The 23076-nt window shown below is 39.4% G+C and overlaps 1 protein-coding gene across 3 annotated transcripts in view; it reads right to left on the bottom strand.

The window, feature by feature from the left end:
* Nucleotides 1–23055, bottom strand: part of CHM (CHM Rab escort protein) — a 56138-nt gene extending 33083 nt beyond the window's left edge. Inside the window, exons 1-7 of one of the 3 annotated variants that reach the window (XM_039571884.1) lie at nt 22958–22993; nt 16846–16921; nt 12300–12366; nt 6518–6590; nt 5242–5366; nt 1405–1564; nt 1105–1362 (exon numbers count right to left, since the gene is read on the bottom strand). In XM_039571884.1, coding sequence (XP_039427818.1) covers nt 1105–1362; nt 1405–1564; nt 5242–5366; nt 6518–6590; nt 12300–12366; nt 16846–16921; nt 22958–22978 — 780 coding nt within the window. In that variant the 5' untranslated portion in view covers nt 22979–22993. Of the gene's footprint in view, nt 1–1104; nt 1565–5241; nt 5367–6517; nt 6591–12299; nt 12367–16845; nt 16922–22957 lie in introns of all 3 variants that reach the window. The other 2 variants (XM_019287778.3, XM_010402751.4) reach the window with 2 other exon arrangements.
* Nucleotides 23056–23076: the final 21 nt, after the last annotated feature.

Genomic DNA, 23076 nt, shown 5'->3' with positions numbered 1-23076 from the left:
GAGAAAGGACGTGGTGGGTGAGGAGGATCAGTGAAGTACCCAATACTGCTCATGTAAATCCTCACCAGCTGCTCCTTAAATCACCTGAACTGAGAGTCACCTTTTCCGCAGGAAAATTTCATAATTCCCCAGTTAAGGTTTAGTCATACATAATTTAATCATCTTTCTATAAGCTACAAATATATGATGAAATACAGAAGGGACAGAAATTTAACTATGAACTGAAAATGTTTGTCTGTATTGAAAAGTCTCGTGGTCCTGAGGAACAGACTTTACAAGATCACACAGGAATTTTCTGGATAAAGGTTTCCTGGGACACCAATGAGGACACTACAAGGAAGCCAAAGTTCCTGTGCCAGGGAAACCCCAGCACAAACTACTGGCCTTGCCCTGCTGACCACTCTTGTGTCTGAATTTCTGGGATTTTCTGCAATTAACACCATGTCACACAATAGGACAGCAAGAATATAAAAAGGATACAAAATAGCATTATCTGCTTAACCACCACCTACTGACTGGTGTTCATGATGTCATTGCAATTATGCTTGAAGTGGGGTGGACATTTGGAACTCCAAGTTTGCAATAATGCATTTTGCAGTATCTTCACAAAGAATTGAATGAATTATTGAAAAAATTTTCTTTTTCAGTTCACAGAAGTTTGAAAAATCTTTTTAGGCAGAATATGAAAAGTGAAGCATTCAACTTTGAAAAAACTCCCCTGTACTGCAAAACACACATATTTTAAAAGGATAAAAAAACCTGCATGCCGATTGCTTTTTCTTGCTTAAAAATATAATTTTTTAATGGTACTATTTAAAAGGAGAGATTCTGCAGGTATTACCTAAGTGTTAAATTTCATGAAATGTACTTTAATGGCGGTATTTCTGAGCTGTGTTTTTTGATCTCTTTGGTTATAAAACACTTAAGGACACATACTAAATAGCTCATGTTTGTTTTAGGGGTAACAATTCTTACTGCTCAGGAGTGGCTATTTTGCCTCAAAGGTGCTGTCTCACCCTCCTCAACATGAAAGGTTTTAAAACAAATGCCAGCATTTTAAGCAAAGTAAATGTACTTACACAAAATGAGTCATTCAGTTCCTACCTTGGAAACTAAATCAATATTAAACCTTCTGCCTTCTCTAACAATTTGGGAATAGGTGATTTTCTTTGGTTCTTGGGCAGCACTTTCGGAGGGTGCAGCTTCCATCTTGGCCGGTTCCAGAGCGGACTCTCCTGAAGCTGTGCTGGGAGCAGCTGCACTGCCAGGGGCTGTTCCTGCCCCATCCCCTGGAGCTGCCCTCGCTGCCTCAGTGCCCACGGCCTGCCCTGGCTCTGGGGTCTGTGGCTCTGCTCCAGGGCTCTCTGCTGCTAGACTCTCCTTCCCTGAGCCCGCAGAAATCTCCTCTGCTGCTGGACTCTCCTTCCCTGAGCCCGCAGAAATCCCCTCTGCTGATGGACTCTCCTTCTCCGAGCCCGGAGAAACCCCCTCGGCAGCAGGGGTGCTAAACATGGGCAGCTTTGGCAGTGCACCAGCTTCTTCAACACCTTCAGCCGAATCCTGACTGATTGAAAACACAGAGGGGGAAAAAGAGGGGGAAAAAGTCTTTTCAAAGAGTCTTAAAAACTTGTTTGAAGTTTTGAGTCGGTGCCCGAACAGAAACCTCAAGCATTTCTAGGAAAAGCATTAGAATTTCTTTATCCTGGCCAAATCAGGTGTTCCACCCACTAACAAACTCTGGTTCTTTGGCTGCAAAGCTATAATTCAAGAGGACTACTTTTACTGAGGAGAAAAAAACCCCAACAAAAATTTGGGTTTTTATTTTACATGTACTCAAGAGATGGAAGGATCTCAAAATGAAAATCAAAACCCTCATGGTGAAACAATACACAGCTACAGAAACAACAAAAATGGAGTATTTTAAAATAAAAGCAGTAATTTGATTAGGTGTTCCCTATGGATTAAAAACCATGAAATTGAAATGCAAATACACATTAAGGTCATTAAGCTGAGCTACTGTCCTGAAGAATACAGACAAGCTTTACACAATGAGCTCTTCTGCAGCCATGATCCCAGCAGGTCCATTGACAACCAGACCACTTTGACCCAAAGCTTAAGTCAAACTTTCAAATTGCTTTTTCAACTCTGCCCTTGCATTCTAATTAGTTGTTCAAGCAGCAATGTTGTTATGCAAGTGCTCCAAATCCATGCACAGGGGATGAAGGCAGCCAGTCACGGGAGGGACATTCCCACACAACATTTACTCTGCACAGCCCATTTCCTTTCCACAACATTTCTTTGAAATTCCCATTATAAAACAGCCCTCCACTTTTAATCTCATCTACTCGTTTTATGTCGAACTTCAGTGACACCTACCTTAGAAAGCAGGACTTTTGAACTTGGTTTAGTTTACACTTACAGCTGAGATGAATCAAATCAGTGTCATTGTAAGTGAAAGGAGTTCAGCAATAATTCCAAACTATCTTTTTATATTTATACCATTTATATTTATACCAAGCCATTAATGCACTGAACAAACAATTTAATCTTGGCTGAAAACTAATGAACTATGATTTTAAAGGTGACCTGCAAACACAAGAGTATTAACAGGATGGTTAAAATCCACAGAACAGCAAGGAATTACTCAGAATCCATACCAAAATGCTCCCTCACACACCTGCAGCCTTACAGATGGAGGCAGGGCAGGATTTCTGTTCAAAAAGGAACATAAACCTGGTATCTTTTAAAAATTGCTCCTCATTTATGAACTCATTCAGTTCACATGGACTCATGAAAAGTTTGGAAGCAATCTCCCAGCTTGGGCACAGTCACCAGGAAGCACTTAACTCATGACTGGGGTAAAATATTGCCCTGGGAAATACAGGAACTGCTACAAGGAAGCACTAATGAGAGAAGGCTGTTTCTATACATTAATTATGTCTTTTTGCTTCAGATTGCCAGCATTAAGTAACTATAAAATATCAAAGAAAGATAAGTACTTTGACAAATGTTTTTTTTAAGAAGTAATCTCTACTACAAATAGAAATGGAAGTCAATTAAATTTTGGGGTTCTATTTGGATTTGGGGGGGTTTTTTTAGGATTTTGGAACATGGTGTTTGTGAAAACTGCAAAAACTCGTGCCATTAATGCAATAAACTAAGAACGAAGCTTTTATTTAACTCATTCCAAACATTTTCATAACACAAAATTTCAGATTAAGGTTTTCTTTCTGCATTCTCCCAATCTCAATGAACAGTTGGTCGCATTTTAAACATACTCCATTATTACTTTTTAGAATCAAAATAAACTTGGATTCATAAACACACTGTATTTTTCCGTATCACTCTGAAAAGCAGTGTAACAGAAATATTTACATATTTTACATCTCTGTTCACTTTCCATTAAAGAATACCTAAATCTCCATGATTTGCAGCACACTTTTTAAAATGAAAGCTTAAAAACTGTATATAATCTAAATTCATGACATCCTTCCTATAGGACCAAATATCCCTGAATAATGTAAGAACTGTCTATAAAAATGACTCAAATTGAACTTCTTTACAGACAATTCTTCTCCTAATTCAGAAAAAAATAATACATCTGCAGACAAATTGTTGTGTAAATTTAGAATATTATCTTCCACCATTCATCAATTAATGGTACTAACAAAGGAATATCTTAAAATGAATGTGTCTTATTAATGCCTTGTAACAGCAACCCCTTCAGATAGGTCAAATGAAAAATTGCCAACCAGCTGGTTAATTTATTCAGCACAGGTGTTCACTATTTATTTTTCAGCCATTTGCCTTTTTTCAATACAGCTTATGTAGACACAGTATTCTTTCCCTTTGATGGATGCACTTTGTTCTAAGGCCATTCATTTCAGATTTGCACTGTGTATATTATACGGCTACCCAGCTGTTTATTCTTTCAAAATAAATGTTTAATGGTTACTTCATAGGAGTTACAAAAGTTAAGCAAAAACAACAGAATCTAGGCAGAACACGTAAATTGTCAGAAACACAGTAATTGACTCTCTCAGGAAGTTTGAAGCTCTTTTGGAGAACTTTTTCTTTGCCAGGTTTTCCTTGTTGGGGTTGTTTTTGGTGATGACCAAGACAGACAGCACTGTACTGAGCTAAGTCAAATGCTTAAAAGCATAATTTTACCCAAGTATAATCTCACTTCTAAGTGTGAAATCTCAGTGCTGGGGGACTCATTTAGGAGCCAGCTATCAGTCAAAAATCATATGCAAAGTTAAGAGACTACGAAACCTTTCCATCTGATTTAATCCTGGTTCTGAACAGTATTTATTATGACAATTACAATATTCAAGTGCTATTCCTTTAAAATAAGTAGTACATTTTATCTGCAATCCAGTCAAGCACTGTTACTGTGCAGCACTGAACCTTGGAACAGTTTCAGTCTGCGACCTTCAGATTGTATTCATGTAATTCACACCTTTTTTCCCTACTTATGTTTATGGAAAGAAATATCTATTTTTCTTTGACTGTGTGTCAGCATTTCATTTAGCTACCTATGGTATTTTCTAAGGGATTCAAGGTTAAACTTATATAACTATCTCAAAGAACCTCTCAGGAATTCTGGAGAGTGTTCAGTTCAGTGCAAAATCCAGAAGATAAAAATAATAAATAAATAAATACACAGTCCAGTTAGTTAAACTTATATTCAGTGGATTTAACTTCAGTGAGTTAAATTCATTACATATAAAGAGGACAAAGGACAAATACTACTTTATCATTTTAGCATAATGAAGTATTTAATAGTCACAGTACTGCTGCCCATTTGTGTTCCTGTTCTTTTGTATCTAGTTCATTTTACATGTATTTAGGGGTTTAATTTTTGACTGTGAGAACAGCAGCTTTTAGCCAAATTAAGAATGGAAAAATTTAATTGATGGCAGTGCACGACTGCCTATTAGTACAACTACCTACATACACAACATTTCTGTTCTCTATGCAGAAGTAAATCACCAACTCACAAAGTTGGCCAACAAATTACACTGCATCCAGAGAGGTCATTTAGGAAGGATCAGGTTGTTTCAGTGAAGTGATTTCAACAAAGCACAAGAACATGAGGAACATTTCAGAGGCCAGGGTTACTTTTTGAGACAATGTGCAATATGGCAGTGTGGTGAAACCCTTAAAACCAAAAGCACAGTGTGATCATTTACCTCTGGGCATGCAAAATTGTTCATGTATTGCTACATTTCTACTTACTCGCCAAAACAGAAATCTTCTACATGTTGAATAGTTTTATCCTTGCTGCTAAGAGGAATAGCTTCTTCGTTCTCAAGGATCAGTTTTCTCCAGTCTTCACATTCATCACTGAGATCTGTCTTTTGCTTAAAAGAACAAGTATAAAATTACAAATTGTACTGTGCAAGCTGTTCTTGAACTATAAATCTCCGTAGTCACAAATAATTTGTACCATCTAATAATATAAGAAAAAAAGCCATCTTGACTGTCCTAATGTTTTTTTCTATTTATATTTCTTGAGTTAAAACAGTTAGAGTTGGTTACTTTATCATAGTATGCCAACATTTGTACTACAGCATTGGCTCTGGTAATCTGAAATACAGTGTTAAAAGAAACTTAGTAGAGAGTTGAACGTAACTTTGAATACAATCTCCTAAAAGACAGGTTTGCCACAGCCAGGATAATTCCAGGTTCTATGATAAAACTCTTTGAATGGAGACCATATGGAAAAACGTGGTGATTTGGGGAACTGTATTAATCTGTGCACAAAGGAATCTCTAAAATCATACAATAGAACACACAGAATGTGAAGCTCTGGCACTGAGCAAGTCCCCTGATTATGCCAGGAGGCAGCACAGTGTAAAGAACAGGCATGAGACTGAGCTGAGAAACTTCCATCTTCTACGGCCCAACAGGCTCCGAGGATTTCCGTAAATAACAGAGCAGCCATTTGCTAATCTGGTCCAAGTGCTCCATCTCCTAAAAAATATCCTCCCCGGAAGATTTCTAGTGGACTGTCATGAATTAGATAAACTTTGGTCATTGAAAAATACACTACCAGCATTCATCTTTTTGTCCTTCAGTGGAAGGATCCAGCACCCACCTTCCTCCCTGTAAAGAAGAATCAGCTGAATGCAAACGAGAAAAACAAGAGTTGAAATATCAGAGAGTGGAAAATAATCAAAGAGAAAATGGAAATGACCAGATTATCATTTACAGAAGGTAAAGGAACTGAAACAATTGTGTAGTTGCTTCTCTTTAAGCTCAAGAACCCAGAAGTGTGGCCGAGCACCAGGCTGGTCTCAATCAGATTAACGACCCAGGCACATCAGAGCCTCAGACTGCCAGGCCAGATGGGTGAGTCTCAACCAGTAAAGCTGGGAACTACAAACCTCTTTGATCTGTCAAATTACCAAAGAGCAAAAGCAGGGTGGTAATTTTTCTTGTAATAAATCATGCACACAGCAGAGATTCAATGTTAAGGAGGCCTAAAAGAAGCAATTTGGGAAACTTTTACCTGATTTTCTTTAATCCAGGACAATAATCCTGAAAAACTAAAGCTGGCCCAGTTTCCACCATAGTAATTTCTCCTGTAAAGAAAAAACAAAAGGAAAACTTGTTGGACAGGTCAAACCTAGCTTTTTCAGATTTAAAGAAAAAATAACCAAGCCCAACACATTCAAAACATTTTCCATGGCAAGATTTTTCAGATGCAGAATAGATAAAAATTAGTATTTTGCAACTCTTAATGAAATGCAAAATTTCCGTTTTCCTCACTGTATGCATCTCTGACCGAACAGCCTATAGTCCAAAATCAAATATTTGGAGGGTAAATGGATAATGCTGAGAAAGACACATGGGATGGTGTGAAGAAAAGGAAAATAGAGATAATACTGCTTCTTGGCCAAGACTGGCTCTCTTATCCATCGTGTCAAATAAAGGGAAGTGCAGTTTACTGTTATCTACTGCTTACACAACATATTATGCCTATTACAGACTGTGAAGACGCTCTGGCAAAACTCTTACTGAACTGCATGTACTGCAGGTGGAGCCAAAGGAACTGATTTGTACATTTGATCATCCCTCCCTGAGCTCTTACCAGTTTCTATTTACCACCTTCTTGCTTGAAAAAGACTATTTACCATTTTTAAATCACAGAAAATTAGTAGTTCTGCTGTTAATCAAAGAAAATTTCTGCTCTTTCTTTTTAAAATTTCTCTACCAATATTTCTCTAAACATCAGTCAGATTAGTTGGCTTTTGTTGTCGTGCATAGCACATCTTCAGTACTTAACAACTCTTGAGAAGAAAAATAATAGAGCAATTACATTTTAAAAAGTCACCAGTTCTTGCAAAATAAAACAGTTATTTCAGGATTTAACTCCGTTTTCTGGCACTGTGTACTGGCACTTCAGAAGCCTGAAGGATACCAGAAATACCCTCCTGAACATATAGCTAATGTTATTTCATACAGTAAAAAAATAAAATAATATGTAGGGAGGAAGACAGGGTTTGCATTTTAAAGAATAATGTGAAGGCTGTTAAATCAATCTTATCATAACCTCCTCCACTCTTAAATTGTAGAGATCAGTGTGATAACAGTGAAAAGCTAAATTCAGGTTAGATTCTCCTGACTAGATTTACGATGGGATGCTTTTGACAGGGCTTATCTGCACTGACAAAGACTTCATTAAGAGTGTCAGCCCCGCTCCAGCACCAGAGGCTGCTGCTCTGGACCGTGGTGCTTACTTAGCATATGAAGGACAGATGTCTGCTGAGCAGTGCCTAATTGCTCCTGACTACAAACTGACCTAAAAAAGTCTTTCAGCTCCTTCAAGGCAATAGTGAAGAACATAAACAGGACATCTTTTGCAAAGACAACAAAATTCAGCATTCTCTGAATAAAGGTGGCTCCAGCACCGGATCGTGGTGTTCCAGGCCCCAAACTGGGGGGACTGGGCCCACACCCTGCAGTGTGCTGACTCTGAGAAGCAGAGCTCCATCTGCAGATGGTTTCCAACCAGGAATTCCAGTCCTCTGTAACAGGAGTTCATCCTTATTTCGTGTGAAAGACATGGATGAGCTCCAAAAGTACTGCTGTTTGGTATCACATAGAACACAAAGCAATGAGGATTAAATCTATTAAATGCCCAGTTCTGTGAGATTTCAATCTGTAAAAGACACTGACAGTTGCATGTGATGATAACCTCCATCTTTGTTTTAGCTGTCAATGGTGAAGGGTAATTTTTTCATGTTTCTTCAGATTCCACTGAATAAAGAGTTAAATATCAACATACTATCAGTCACTTCTGGGATTTCCAAAAACCATGGCCACAAAGATTTATTTTTAAGGAAATGCGCTGCTCTGGTTGCAAGTTTCTTGAATATGGAATACAATATATGGCTGTCAGAGCAAGCAATGCCACTAATCACAGAAATCCCCGAAAACACCTGCCTAAAATTAGGCGTAGGTTTCTTGAATCTACACCAACATAAGGTCATGCATATTTAGACTATTTAAAGTTAGAACTTTCATTAAGAGAAATGAATGTTATTTTCACAGAGTTACAAAAGTTTATTTGTGAGCTGTCAGACACTTTCATGTGAGCATTCCTCTGTTCATCAGCTGAATTTTCCTTTGAAATTATTTTTTTTACCCAGTGTTGAGGCAACCCAGTGTGTGCAACAAAGAACTGCATGACCCTGCTGTGGAGCTCCATCCATTCTGAGGAGGCGGTACTGCCCTTCTCCAAAGGAAAATGAACCACAGCTGTCCCTCCTTTCCTCTGCTGTCTGAGCATCCTTCCCAAGCTGTGTTATGCCACCTCAAATATTCATCTTCTCAAGTAGCAACTTCCAGATTTTTTTATCCTGGAATTTTAATTAGTTGCCCTGCACTACATGATGAATCAGGATTGCTTAATTTTCTCATCTGAAAACACTACAGAAAGAAGAAAGACCAGACATGATTACTGACATAATGAGCAAAGTTTATAGCAGAAGTCTTGAAGAGGAATTCTGAGAAGAGCTGACTAATGGTTTTACAATTAGGACTCCTTTGTAACCAAATATTTTTGTTATAATTGCCCTGAAGATGAACTGAGGAATTCCTTAAAGTAATGGTCAAGATCAAAGCCTAATTAAAGCTAAAATATTGTCCGAAAATCTCAAGGCCTAAGCTCCCCTCTTCTCTTGCTATATTAGCAAACTACAAAGATGGATATTCTCTCCCTTTTTTAGGGTTATAATTCAATAATCCCCTAATTAAGAACAGGAAGCATTTTGAAGGTATAACAGCAGAGGTGGAAAGTACTTTTCCTACCAAGTTAGAGCATAGATGTTTTCCTTCCTTACCATACATTATTTCCTAAATTATATTTGCTCAAAACTCCTCCTGTGTTACCTGGATTTCACCTGAATTACAACACTGGTCCTTTTCCTTCATATTTTTCAAATCTCTAATCTGCAGTTCAGAGCTAACAGAAGAACTGCTGAAGCCGTTTTGCAAACTTTTGGAAATGTAGCTGAAGTACAATTTTACCTCTGCAGAAAGCTTGTCTCTTCTCCTACATTAGCTTTTTTTTCTTCAGTTACTAACACCATTTTCGAAATAATTGGCGAATTCCAATCCAGAACATTGAAATCACAAATTGTTTCTGACTGACTAACAATCTGAATCCGAACCAAGAGAATCTCTAACGTGTTCTTTTGCAGACAGACTGCAATTTGAGAAACTGGACACTTCCGAAAGCAGAAGATTCACATTTAAAATGTGACTAAGAACAGCAAAAGCATTTGATGGCCTGTGCCTGCTCAGGAGCTGGCCCTTCCCAGGGCACAGCCTCCACAGTGACACTCAAAGCTGGTGCTGGCTGGACAGAAGCTGCTGATGCCTCACAATTTCCCCCATGAGCTGCCTTGATTTGTCTGTCCTGCATCTGATCTTCCAGAAAGAAGTCCTGACCCATCAGAGCAGCTGTCTTTTGCACAGGAAGTTACTGCCACATTGATTTTAAGGATCTGAACACAAATGACTTATGTTTCAAACCCATAAAGTTTCATGTGCTACCTATTAGTACACAGGCAAATGTATTAAAGACTCCCATTCTGGCACAGTGATGGTGTTTAGGAGCTTCCTGGCCTTCCAAGAGGAGGAGTTTAACTCAAACAGCTCCTGAGATCCTTCAGCCCAACAAAAGGGTGGGTGATGGTGGCAGTCACTTGTGCTACATCGCATTATATCCTGGGATATGGACATGACCAAAGGGAATTACCACGGCCCAGCTGAGACCATGTTTTACTCTCTACTATCTTTGCTGTGAGATTGTATCCTAAACCAAAGTAAACAGAAAAAGAACTTTTCAAAAAAGCTCAAAAGATACCAGAATGAAGAATTTTTTGCCTAGTTTTCCTTACTAAAATTAAATAACTTCTTTATTTTTCTTGCAAGAAATTGACCTGCTTTGAGAAGCAACTTTTTTGCTCTCTGGCTGCTGGACTTCCACAGCTCCCTCATTTCCCTCTTCCAGAAGACGGCTGTATAAAGACACAGGGTCTATTACCACACATATTTTACAAGTTCTGAAAAAAAAAGTGAGGCAAATTGTCTAGCAGAAAGTGCAACAAACTACAAAAGCAGGGATCTTGGACTGGGGAGGTACAGGGAGAAGGCCCAGCACATTTTTGGATGCTCAAATAAAAGAATTTTGGACACAAGGAACACTCAAGGGCTCTACAGGCTAAGTATAGTCAAAAAATAAGAAAGATACCAGGTGTCAAGAAGCAAGACACGCCCAGCTTACTCTACTTCTCACAGAAGAGAAGTTAAAATTCTGCATCTTGACCCTCCTTTGCCTTTGAATTAAATTCTGTGTGGAGAGATAAATAAACCAATAAGGAAGGATGTAGACATTAAAACTGCAGCCTACAAATGCTGTATTCCAGATGCTGAAAATCAAATACAAAAGGTAGCTAAACATGCCTCACTCCTAACTGCCCCATCCTCAGTAACCAAACTGGTACATAACTACAGCATTAAAAGAGGCAAAGAAGCAAAGGACCAAAAGCAGAAACTTGGGCAAGTGGTTAGGAGAAAGTCCTTTGCATGTGCACAATTAGTAGAGGAAGCATATTCACTTCAAGTAAATCCACTTTTAGTCTTCATCTACCTTTCTCCAGCAGCTTCAAATTTAAACTAAGTGCCAATCTCCACGTTTTAAATTGCAAATTACTTTTCTAAATCATTTAACAAATATCCTTGAAATTTCACATGTCAACAACTCATTAATATCTACAGTAAATGTAGCTCTCTGAGAAGAACCACAGATTTTATGTTTATTGAGACAGATAGCTGGCACAGAGAAATAGAGCTCCTTCAATTACTAGTTGGCAGAAGCTAACTTCAGTTTAAAATCAGTCTACAGCAATTTATGGCAACACTGCAGTGAAGTGACTATTTTGAATAAGATTAGCTACTGCTGATGGCAATGCTTGGACAGTGTTTATAAATCAAACTCAGAACTCAGTATTTTATAATAGGCCACTTCAAAACTATCTCCCATAATCACCTATGCAGTATATTATGATAAATGCAAACATGGCAGGAGATTAAAATTAATAAAATAAGGTACACAAGGTAATGAGAGCAAGTAAACTGTAAACAAAGACTTTATGCATATATGTTTTTAATACCTGGTGCCTGACTTAACTCAGGCCTTTGTAGGGAACAACAGATTAATCAAAGTAGCACATCTAACACAGGTATTTCAGTAACCCCAAATCTCATTTTTGAACACTCTGAGAAAAATCTGAATTCATAATTCTGATTGTTAATGAACAGAAAAACATACGTTGTTAAAAGGTGATATTCATCATAGCTAAGAACAGGCATGGATAACAGAAATCAAAGTTCCAGTGACCAATACTATTACAGACTTCGATAGCCAATGAAAACAAAAAACTGAAATAACACGAGTCATTGTCACCAAAGAGAACGGGATAATTACTGCCAGGAATGAGAATGAAGGGCACTAAACCTGCAGCCATTCCTGCCTGTTGCAAAGAAGGAGCCATCACAGCATCCTTACCACAGCACTGATGTTCCAAATTCCTGCGCTAGCTTCCAAAAACTGCCTACTCTATTGATGGAAATAACACCCCCAAAATAAGGCAGAGACAGAAGCATAACATAACTTGGTGCCAGATGAAGAGAGAAAAGTCCTGCAGCCCACAGTGACAGAGACACAGAAACCCTTCTAGTCAGTTTAGCTCTTAAAAAGGGAAATTACTGGAGTAACTTACGAATCCACATGAAGAACTCTCTGGCCACTTCTGGCACACGCTGCTGCAATAATGGACTCAGGCAAACCTGCAATGATAAATGCAGTTTTTAGAACTTACCATGCTGTGACATATTAAAAATTGCAATAATGATGGAACTTGGTCAGAAGCAGGCAACTTAAACACAAGAAATTTTACAATGTGAGTCACTGAAATTTTTAACAGTCTCATGCTACTAAAGCAATGAACAATATTTTGTGCTCTTTAACATTTGGTGACCCTCCTGAATGCAACTTTTTTTTTTTAGCAACTGTATGGCACATACCACTTGCAAACACTACTGAGTTAGAGCTTGGCACCAGTGTCTTCTCTCCACACGCTGCTATCATAACCAGATTGAGTAACTGCCAGCACAATGATACCCAAATCTTAGTGGGATGCTCTGTAACAACAATCCTGGTAATGTACACAGGTATTACCTGAAGGCATTTTTGTGTATTTCTGTTCACTTCAGAGACTGACATAAAGACTGTGATTGTCCTTAAGAGTGGTATCCCTATCAAAATCTCCCACGTTATGCAATTACACTCTACCAAATCAGTATGTTTTCACTATATTTAGAAAAAATATGTAGCACAGAAGCACACCAAAAGGCTGGTGGTATCTCTACCAGCAATACATGCTTGGAATGGCACAGAATCCTGACTGGAGTTCAATAAATAAATAAATGAGGTTGTTCTGTAATGTCTGCTCCCACTCACCAGATTTCACATGCCCAGTTACATGCCTTGGATTCTGGAGCAGGTTCAGAAAAGCAGGGCAGCTCACCAGCTAAGCAGCTCTGTGGTACTAACTTCTCTGAAATCTCATTTTAAATGATCTGTTGGCTCTTTAAGCAAGTAATTCAGGAACAGCAATTAAAATTCGAGGGACTGGTATTAGGAGACACTTAGGCCATGTATTCAATTAAGGGATGAGATTAAAGAAAGTGAAAGGAGTGTTTGGCTGATCTGATTTACAGCAGCACCAGAAGCAGCTGCACTGGTACAACTGCAGAGACAGAACTGGAAGGGGAAAAAGCAGCTGTGGAAGGGCACAATCTACTCTGGCTCACTTCATGACAAACACAATCTCCAGCAGAATTCCAGGCCTGCGCTGTCTATTCCTTACAGGCAACAGTGCCTTCACCAACAAATAAAACCTTGCATTTTAGAAAACACCCCTTGGGAGCTGGGTACACCAGACCACAGTTTCACCAACTCTTTAAACTAGCAAAGGCCAACACAATCATCAAAATAAAGAGGTGCAACCTCTGCCCTTATCTTCTGCCACTCCTGACCTCCTTCCAAACCAAATAAATGGTCGGTTTTTGGGACAGCAGTTCCATGGTGATGTCCAAAAGTACAAATGTTTGTATCAAAACACAGAAAGAGGTTTAAGACAGGCATGACATATCTTCCAGGAAAATAGCTACAACTTCCCTGCAAATTTTCTGGTTTTAATGACCACTTTTTTGATGGATTTAAAAAACAAAATCCTTTTCTGAACTGATCAAGCAGAAAAATGAAAATAGTTTTGCATTGCTGACCTTCGACAGCAAGTGAAAGTTTAACACAGAATTAACCTCCAGGGGTAGAAGGAGGGATGAAGAGCTGCAGCAGTTCTTCGGACATTTGTTTCACAGCCTAGAAAGGCCAAAAGTCTTTCAAGTTGAATTTTTGAAAGCAAGACCTCAAAACACAGATCGTTGGGACCACGGAGACAAGGAGAAAATACGTAAGTGCAGCACACACTTCAGGACTGACATAAGATCCTGGCTGTACACAGTCATTATGTGAATGCTCCACACTCAGCTGTCCCCCCGTGTTTATATATATGGTTCATTTCGCTCCCTCTATAAACTATCTGGAATAGAATCTAAAACTACTCTTTGTTTGGAGTTCCCAAAAAAGCTTTTCTTTCCCTCACTGGGGCACAGACAGTATTACTCTAGAAATGGAATTGAGAAGCTTGTTTCTCCTTCCTTATTGATAAAAGCCACTGAGAAAGTGTTGTAAAACATCACCAGTGCTGCCTGGCTGACCTGGGCCGAGTTATAGCTACCAGGGCATAACTGATTGCTTTAAGCTTGATCCAATTGATACTGTGTTGGAGGTCTGTTCTTCCATTAACCTTGGATGAAATTGTTCCCTGAATTAGCTTCCTTGCTTTTGAAAGCTGGCATCAATTTTCCTCACCAACCCTGTGCTTCTAAGACATAGCGGCCCCCCACATACCCACTGGTAAGAGTGGGAGTGTGGCCGGAAGGCGAAGCCTGCGCATCTCAGCTTCTGGAGAGGCCCTGGACAACCTGACGGAGCAGGACACCCTTTGTTCTTGGGTGACAATACCTCAGGAAACCTAAGAAATAAGACTCTCCCATGGCACCCGTTTCTGAATTCTCTTCTCCAAGAGAAACGAGGGCACAGGGAAAAGAGGTGGCTTTGTCAAATGGGAGTTACTCCTACATGCGACCTTGCACTGCATGGTGATTACTGAACTAAAGCCTTTTCCAAGAAAGAGGGTTCTGGACAATTACAATATAGTTACAAACTGTCCTTCTTTATCTAGGAAAAAACTAACTTGGAAAAGCCTGCTTACAGAAATGGCAATTTATGAAATGGTAACATGGAAAGCTGAACTGTCTCCTACAGGATGCTCAGACAGTTGTGCAAAATAGGTCCCCTTCAGATGATTCAGTAACAGAGAAATATGCATTTTTAGAACCTGTTCCTATATGGAAACAGCTTTCTGTTCTGAACTTTGATTTGGCAAAAACCTTAAGATGGATTATATTCAGATTTTGAAATGTGTTTGGATCTTCACTACAGAGCAGACTCTGGATTCTAAAGTTTCCCCTATCCCTAATGAGTAGATAAACCTGAATATCTCTAGGCTGTTTTCCTCATGAAGGATCACTCTAACACTTCTTGCCACTCATCCCTCTTGGGGATCACTCAGCTGCTGGTTTGGCCAGCTTAAAGGATTAAGGACATGTATCACTCCTGATGTTTAATGTCTTTGAACAGACAGTTGAGTAATGACCTGGATCCAGTAACGTCGATCACCAAGAACACCAAGATTGAAAAAAAAAATTCTACATCTCCTTTTAGATTACCGTTAAAAAATTCTAAGCCTGTACTACCCAACTCAGCAATCGAATTACCGAATCATCGTTACCCTCTAGTACAACTAATAGTAACCAATGTTTTCCTACTAAGTTATTACACATACTAGTTATTATGAAAGACAGCTCCCACTTTATTGTATCTGAAATATCTGAAAAGGGCTACTGCAAAAGAACATTTTCTCAAGTAAGGTTTCAAATCCAAACAGTTTTTAGATTTGCAACGGTATTAGCAGGAAATAATAAGTCTGAACAGGAATTGCATGATCCAACCACAAGAAAGCAGCAACAGATCCAGACTTCAGTGTGTTACACATAAACATCTGGCAGCATAAAAGAGATTTATGTGGAAGAATTAGGAAACCATACAAATTCTTGTATCTATTTACCGTGCTGACTCAGAAGTTCTTTGTATTTGAGGCAGAAACAATTCAGAAATAGCAGCGCTTGTTACCAAGAAATACGAACATTTTCTGTGCTTCCTGGCCCTTTCATATCCCCCTCTTAGAACACTTACATGTGAAATATTTGTATTACGTTAAATTGTCCTGCACCTCATTTCTCCTTCCAGGAAAAACAAGGACAAAGAGTTTTCCTTCATGAAGGACTGGTTAGTACAAGCTGGAATCTCTACTATCATTCCTTAAAGCCATTGCCTTCTTTCTCCACTTACTAACTCTCCATTTATCAAATGCAGTATTAAATCAGCCTCTCTGGCCTTCTCAAGAAAACATTAAAGTTTCAGTGAGGTACGACATTCCATCTGCACACAGATATAAAAATAAGTACAAAATTAGCAATTTTACTCATTAGCGATCTCTGGATTGCTAACACGTTCTTCCAGGTAGAATTTCATAGGTGGTACTTGCCACCCACCCATCCAGCAGGCAATGCATTCACTGCCTCACTGCAACACTTTGCAAAGTCAAAGTGAACTAACTCATGGCTCTTTCTAGTGTTGCTCCAGGAACAATGCTGACTGCACACTCGTCCTTCTGCTTGGCTCCCCATTGGAAAGAAACAAAGTGGCAAGCAGACTAAATTTTAACACTGATTAGGCTCTATTAAACTAACTAACATGGTGGCATGGCCACTTCAGCACTCAGTAGAAACTGAGGGTTGTACCAACTTTTCTGTACAATGCCCTGGAAAGTGCTGAGAGACTGAAGGGCTGCCTCAGAACCAAGTGCAGACAGAACAAGAGTACCCAGCAGGCAGGCAGCAAACACTGGGTTCAGGACAGTCCTGTGGGGAACAACACCATTTATCTGTACAGTCCCCTCTGACAGCACTCGCTCTCACTGCCACTGGCTGAGCACTGTCTCCATCCCAGCCTTCCTGGATACATAACAGGCAGATTAAGCTCAATAAATCTTACAGAGGTGGCTGCTGCAAGCTGACTTTGAAGCCTGCATCTGGTTGTTTCCAGTAACCTCTGACCAAGATCATCTCCATTACATGAATTTTTGGAGCTTCCCTATGAAACAAAATCAGGCATACTCTCATTCTCAAGAATAGCGTTTTAGAAGTAAAAAATAAATAGAGAATTAGCTGCACATTATTTAGTTATCAAAAAACCAATTCTATTTTTAGTTTCAATACAACAAAATTAAAGTTTGAGATAACTGCTACGGTGGAAAACTTTTTTCTTCAGTTTTAAAAGCCAATTAATTTCTAAAGTCTTACAACATAATGAAAAGTTATAATTCACCTCTGTGTGATCAAAAATTAATTTTAGGATTACACATTGTGTCTCCTGCTTAGCAGCTGTTACTTGCTGCTCTAGTGCTGCACCGCCTCTTGCAGTGACTTGAAAAGGATGCAGTCACTGCCTCGAGCAATTTCTAAACTAAACAGCTTCATATCTGTGGGAGCATCTTGGTTCCTGAGCTGTTCACTGCAAACTGTTTTGCAGTCATCCAGATGATAAGTTTTTACTGAATTACACAAGATTCATCTTGAAAAGGCTTAAATGTTTAATTTGCTTCACTCTATCTACTAAATAAATCACAAGTGGCTTTTTCATAATATAAAATGTTGAAGGGAAATATATTAAAAATGTTGGAACATAGACAATTTCAAAACAATCTTCTGGAGTCAGACAGTTGGCCAGCTGCAATAAATTTTGTTTGCATCTGAACTTCTAAGTAGAGAAGAGCAGCTGACTCTGGAGGAGCTCACTACCAAATACTCATGGTGTGTTTTTGGTATATGTGAAACTTTAAAAGCATTTCATAATTTAATTGCAAATTAAAATACTTCTTGTATATAATATTTTAAGTTAAAGATGATTAAAATGGATTCATTTTAATATATGCCCATATTGCAGAGCATTATCAGAACGTACTTTGGCATTACAGAGCATGGCATAGAAATGCCAATCCACTAAAAAAAGTAAGAATATGTAACTGGTCAAGAAAGAAGTCACAAGTTAAAAGTTTCTTCTCCTACACTGTAATTGCATATATTTATCTGTGTCTCATCAGAGAAACTTGGCAATGAAGACCATGGAATCTCACAGTTGGTGTAAATCAACATTATTTAGAAAAGGAACACAAGCACTTAGGCTTGAAATAAAAATTTAACTTCTTACTAAAAGTTATACACCAAGCAGTGTTCTCTGAAAAGTGTTCTCCAGCACATGCTACAGCTGAGTCTAATCTTTGGTTTAAAGCGATAGCAGCAGATAAAGCAAATCACATGCAGTAAAAGATCTGTACAGCCAGACACACATTCCGTTTTATTTTCACTTGAGTCTGCTAATATTTTCATTCCTTTTCTGCTTCCCCATGCGAAGAGACCTTGCACTCCTTGCTCCTCATACATTTTTAAACATTTCACGAAAGGATATTTAGGAAGTTTCTTCTCTTGCACTAGCAGTTCCAGGTAGATCTGTGGGTACCACCAGGATCTCTCACAGGGTGCTCTGGCACAGCCCAGAGAGCAGCTCCTGCAGGAGGGCTGAACCCCCAGCTCTGTGGCTGTTCTCCAGCCAGTGGAACCACATTTCCTACTGAGATACACAAACCTGGCGTTTCAACTGTTCCTCATTCAGGGCAGAATCTAAAAGTACCTTGCTAAGCCTTTTTCTAAAGGAGTTTTTCACCTTGATATGCAGATGACCTACTCTGTATTTTTCACAGTAGGGTCACAGGAGTCCTACAGGCTCTGATTTTGTAAGATCAGCAGTATAATCTGGAAAACCTGCAGAACACAAACGGGCTGAGAAGGACAGCAAAGGGTTCACAGAACAATGAGTTTGCTCACAAGAGCAGTCAGGGACATTGCACAGTATCTGGGAAAGAACACTGTCTGAGGTACCAGTGGGAGCCTAAACCTCCCAGGCAGCTATCACAGCACCTCTGCTACACCCCAAAATCCAGACTGGAAGCTAGGCCAGGACACAACCCCTCAATTTTAGTCAGGTTAAAAAAAATCAGTAAACAAGATAAAGGTACATTTACATTTGGAGAATACAGAAAAAATGAAAGGGGGACACACACACAGGACACAGGACAGGACTGGGAGTCAGTGTTCATTTTGTTTGACATTCACATGGACAGGCAATGACTTATTTACAAATGATTATAAAAACGTGGGTCTATTTCCTCCTTCCAGACATCAACACTACAAGTCAGTGCCACTGTGTTAGTCCACAATGGCCACTGACGTCAAAAAATATCCATCTTCAGCTGGTTTTCCATTGAGCTTTCATCAACTCTAAACAGCTGCTGATATAAACTGAAGACTGTGCAGTTATATAAGGTAATGTAATCAAAATATCAGCAAAAGATGTATTAGAAAACATTTTTGGCACAGTCTAAAAATATCCTGCAACAATAAAACCATTAGGAGTTATTATTCTTTTTTAAATCAATCTTCAGTGTAAACTTTAAAATTCACATCTGTAATATTTGGGTTAGTTTGTCAAGGTATAGTTTTAAAATTGTGTTAGTATTTGGAAGTGATTTTTCCTAACACACTACACTTACATAAGATAAACATAAAGTACTTACACCACTCCCAGCATATCGAACAATAAATAATAGATTCTCCTGACAGGACTTTGATGACCTGGCAAAGCCCGAGTGCTTTCAGCCAAAATCATATGAAACCATAAATCACTCTTTATTTTATAGAATATTTCAAAATGGATTCCTGCTTTCTACCTTGAAAGTCATTTCATGTGTTATTTATAACCACTGAAAAGCAGAATGGAAAGAAAATTGCATAGAACTAGAATATTTACTGTGACTGCTTTTATAAAGAATAACTCCTTTTTAGAAAAAAATTAGAATTACTGGCAGACAAACTTGTGACTACAACACCTTTTAAAGAGCCATATCCTTTACAACTTTCCCAGCAGCTAACGCAGGTCTTGGGGAGTGTCAGAGACAACAAGTCAAGACTCAACACTATCCAGTTAACTGAAGAAATTCCAAGGTAAACATGACCCTGCACCTGTATCCACACCACTTTGCACAGCCACAAAGTTGCAAATCTTGGCACTTACAGGGGTTTCTGCCCTAAACTCAACACTGCCGAATATTTTGCCTATGAATTTTCCTATTTGACAACTGCCTGAAGACAAAAGCTCTGCCGCTGACTCCCAGTTCTGAGTCTCGCTCTCAAAGACTCCTGTTTTTTGGACTATTTACCAAAGAACTCCTCATGGGCCCTCTGGCTATCACTGCACCACATTTAATGCCTGCACTCATTTAAAAATGACCCCACAAAAGCTTATCAATAAGGAACTCCCTTAAATGAATGACTAAAGCCCACCTTGAATTCCTTGGGCAAGCACTGGCAACAGCCCTCCAAACCCAGATCCTACAGGCTTTTCGACCAATAAAAATCACCACAGATCACTTCACAGAGAAGAGACCTTCCCAAGTAACAGACCTGCTCTGATGACTGATTTCTTTAGTACTATGGATGTAAATTCCATGGTAGCAGTGAAACTGTAGCTGCTGTACTCACCAGGATGAGTATTTCTGTACCCACATCCATCTTGCTCTAAACTTGCTCATGCAAGAAAATGTCTGAATTAAGGAAAAGGAATTTCTTCAAAAAGAGAATTTCCTTTTCCCATAGCACTATTGATGAAGTAACTGAACCTAGACATTAACTGAAGCACTGATGACTAAAATTTAGTTGAGGCTGCATTTGCGTTAAGCTTAATACAGGGAAACAGTTAAATGAACCTGAAACAAAAACAAATCCAAATCTTATGTTATAAATCAATCTAATTACTAAATTTAATAGATGCACAAGTTATAAAACCAGGAAAAGACCACACATACAGAAATTAATGCAATTACTACTATGCATTAAAAGTATCATTTAACACAAACATTCTAGTTACTACAATTAGATATTCATAGGTATGCTCAGCACTGCTTACACCATTAGAAACTAGAGGGTTGAAAACTAGGCTAAAATATTCCCTCAGGAGTCAATTTCCAAAGGGAAGACAGATGAAAGTTCTACTCCAAACAATCTTCCATAATGGGAAATTTAATACAGATTAAAAAACCCCCCGTCAGTCACCAGTGTTAATCACCACTTATGAATGTTCTTAGTAAAAAGGAATGCAAAGAAAAGACAAAATAATTCCTGAAGTGCAGAATTCTGAGAATCCTGGAATTAGTTATAGCAGTGCTCTCTACAGGTGGGCAAAAAGGCATCCTGGAATTCAAATCAACACTGCCAAATGCAGCGATATTTCAGAGAACTTAGCTCAGAGAATTTCCCTCCTGCAGCATCAAAGCTGTAATCTCACACCTCGCTCCAAAGCAGGGAAGATTGGGTTTAATGGCTGCACACGACCTGCTCTCTATGGCACAGGCAGTTCTTGTTCCCTTAGTGGCTAGAATAGCTAAATAGCTTAACATTCATATCATTTTCATAAACCTCTGAGTTTCTGCATTGGCTGCATGAACACTATTTACCCCATGGCAGTAAAGAATGGATCATCCCCAAAAACCACAGAAGTTACACAATGTTTAATATTTCACCCTTACAGTTTGATATTTCAGCTGTTCATTATTAACCAACCTTCTACACACTCAAAATGTTCTCAAATCTGAGCACATAAGAAAATGTCAGATTCATTACTACATACCATTCCACAGAACAGGGTTAAGACACAGAAGGGATCTCTTAATCTGCTCAAGAACTTAAATTTTGCATTTTTAGCAGAGTTTTGGTCAACAACGGGAGCAGCATGGTTTCACAATTACTTGAAAACTCCAGATATAAATCAGAAATCTTTTAAGCAATTATACAAACACTGTACGGTGATTGGTTTTTTTCTGCTGAACACTGAAATCATCAATTTCATTAAGAAACTCATTCATTCTATTCCAAATTACTAAAAACCTTAAATCCCACGGACGCAGTTTGACAGATGAGTGAACTCCAAAACCAGTTACTAATTTCACATGGAAAACAGTAACATTTACAAGCGTCTTCCCATTTGTGCTCCAAACAACACCCTGAGCTCTTTACAAAGGCGAATAAAATCTGACTGTAAGTTTAGGACCTATAAACAGTGATGCATTTTAAGACCAGACCTCAATGCTGAACTTAAGGTGTGGGGCTCACCAAGACCAATCTGAACCAGGTCATTGTCACCGGGTTCTACAAACAGAAATCTATTTCAGTACTTCAAGATTATTTTGATACACAAACAGCAAGAATCTTAGTTCTGAAGCAGTATTTAAAATTTTCTCTTGGAGTTACATTGTGGTAAGTTACAGTGAGACACTCCAGGTCTCCATCATTATTCAGCTGAACAGGATGAACTTGTACAGGATAGAGAAAGTGCAGAAGATTAGAATTAAGTGTCTGGTATATGCAATCATTCACAGACAGAGAAATGTGCTTTAATGAGAAAGACTCAAAAAGTTTTGTGTTACTTATAAGCAGGCATAAAGATTAGAAAAACGACCTTGAAGATTTAAAACCAGTTGTATTACAGGATATGATAGAAAATGTATTTATCAGCCTATAGCACATATACTGCAACGGGACAGAAGTTCAGCTCTTCAGAGCTATTTTACGTGCACAAAAACAAACCTCACCAGCAGGATGGTATTTCGGGAATAAGAACTGGCAAGGGAGTAGTCAGGCAAGGCGTTCTGAGGCACCAAAGGAGCCCCGGATCTCAGGTGTGGGGGCAGTCACAGGGCCGGGGATCCTGGCAAAACCCTCCCAGGGCTAGCTCCACACGGCCCTCCCCGACAACTCCATTTCTAAGCAAATCTGGCTATTTAAATGTGAGCAGCAGCCCTACAGCGGGCTGCGAGTGGCCGGGACGGGATGTCCCCGCCGGTGTCACGGAGACGTCCCCGCAAATGTCCCCGCAGATACCTCAGCAGCCACTCGCACACCCTGCCCACCCTCCCCAGACACCGCTGACGCCCCTCAGCCGGGCGGCCCCCCGCTGCCCCTTCGAGCTTCGGCCCCTGCCAGGGCCCGGCGCTGCCCCCCGCGCCCAGCCCGCCCGTACCGGTGCCCACCACCACCACATCGAACTCTGTGGGCAGGTTGTCCGCCATCTTGGGAGGCGCCGTCACGCGCGCGCCGCCGGCGGAAAGGGCGGGAGCGGCTGCCGAGGTTCCGGCGGCG

This window comes from Corvus cornix, chromosome 4A, assembly GCF_000738735.6.
Source record: "Corvus cornix cornix isolate S_Up_H32 chromosome 4A, ASM73873v5, whole genome shotgun sequence".
Lineage (NCBI taxonomy): Eukaryota > Metazoa > Chordata > Aves > Passeriformes > Corvidae > Corvus > Corvus cornix.
The sequence above is the reverse complement of the archived record's forward strand: the minus strand, read 5'-3'. Positions and strand labels throughout refer to the sequence as shown.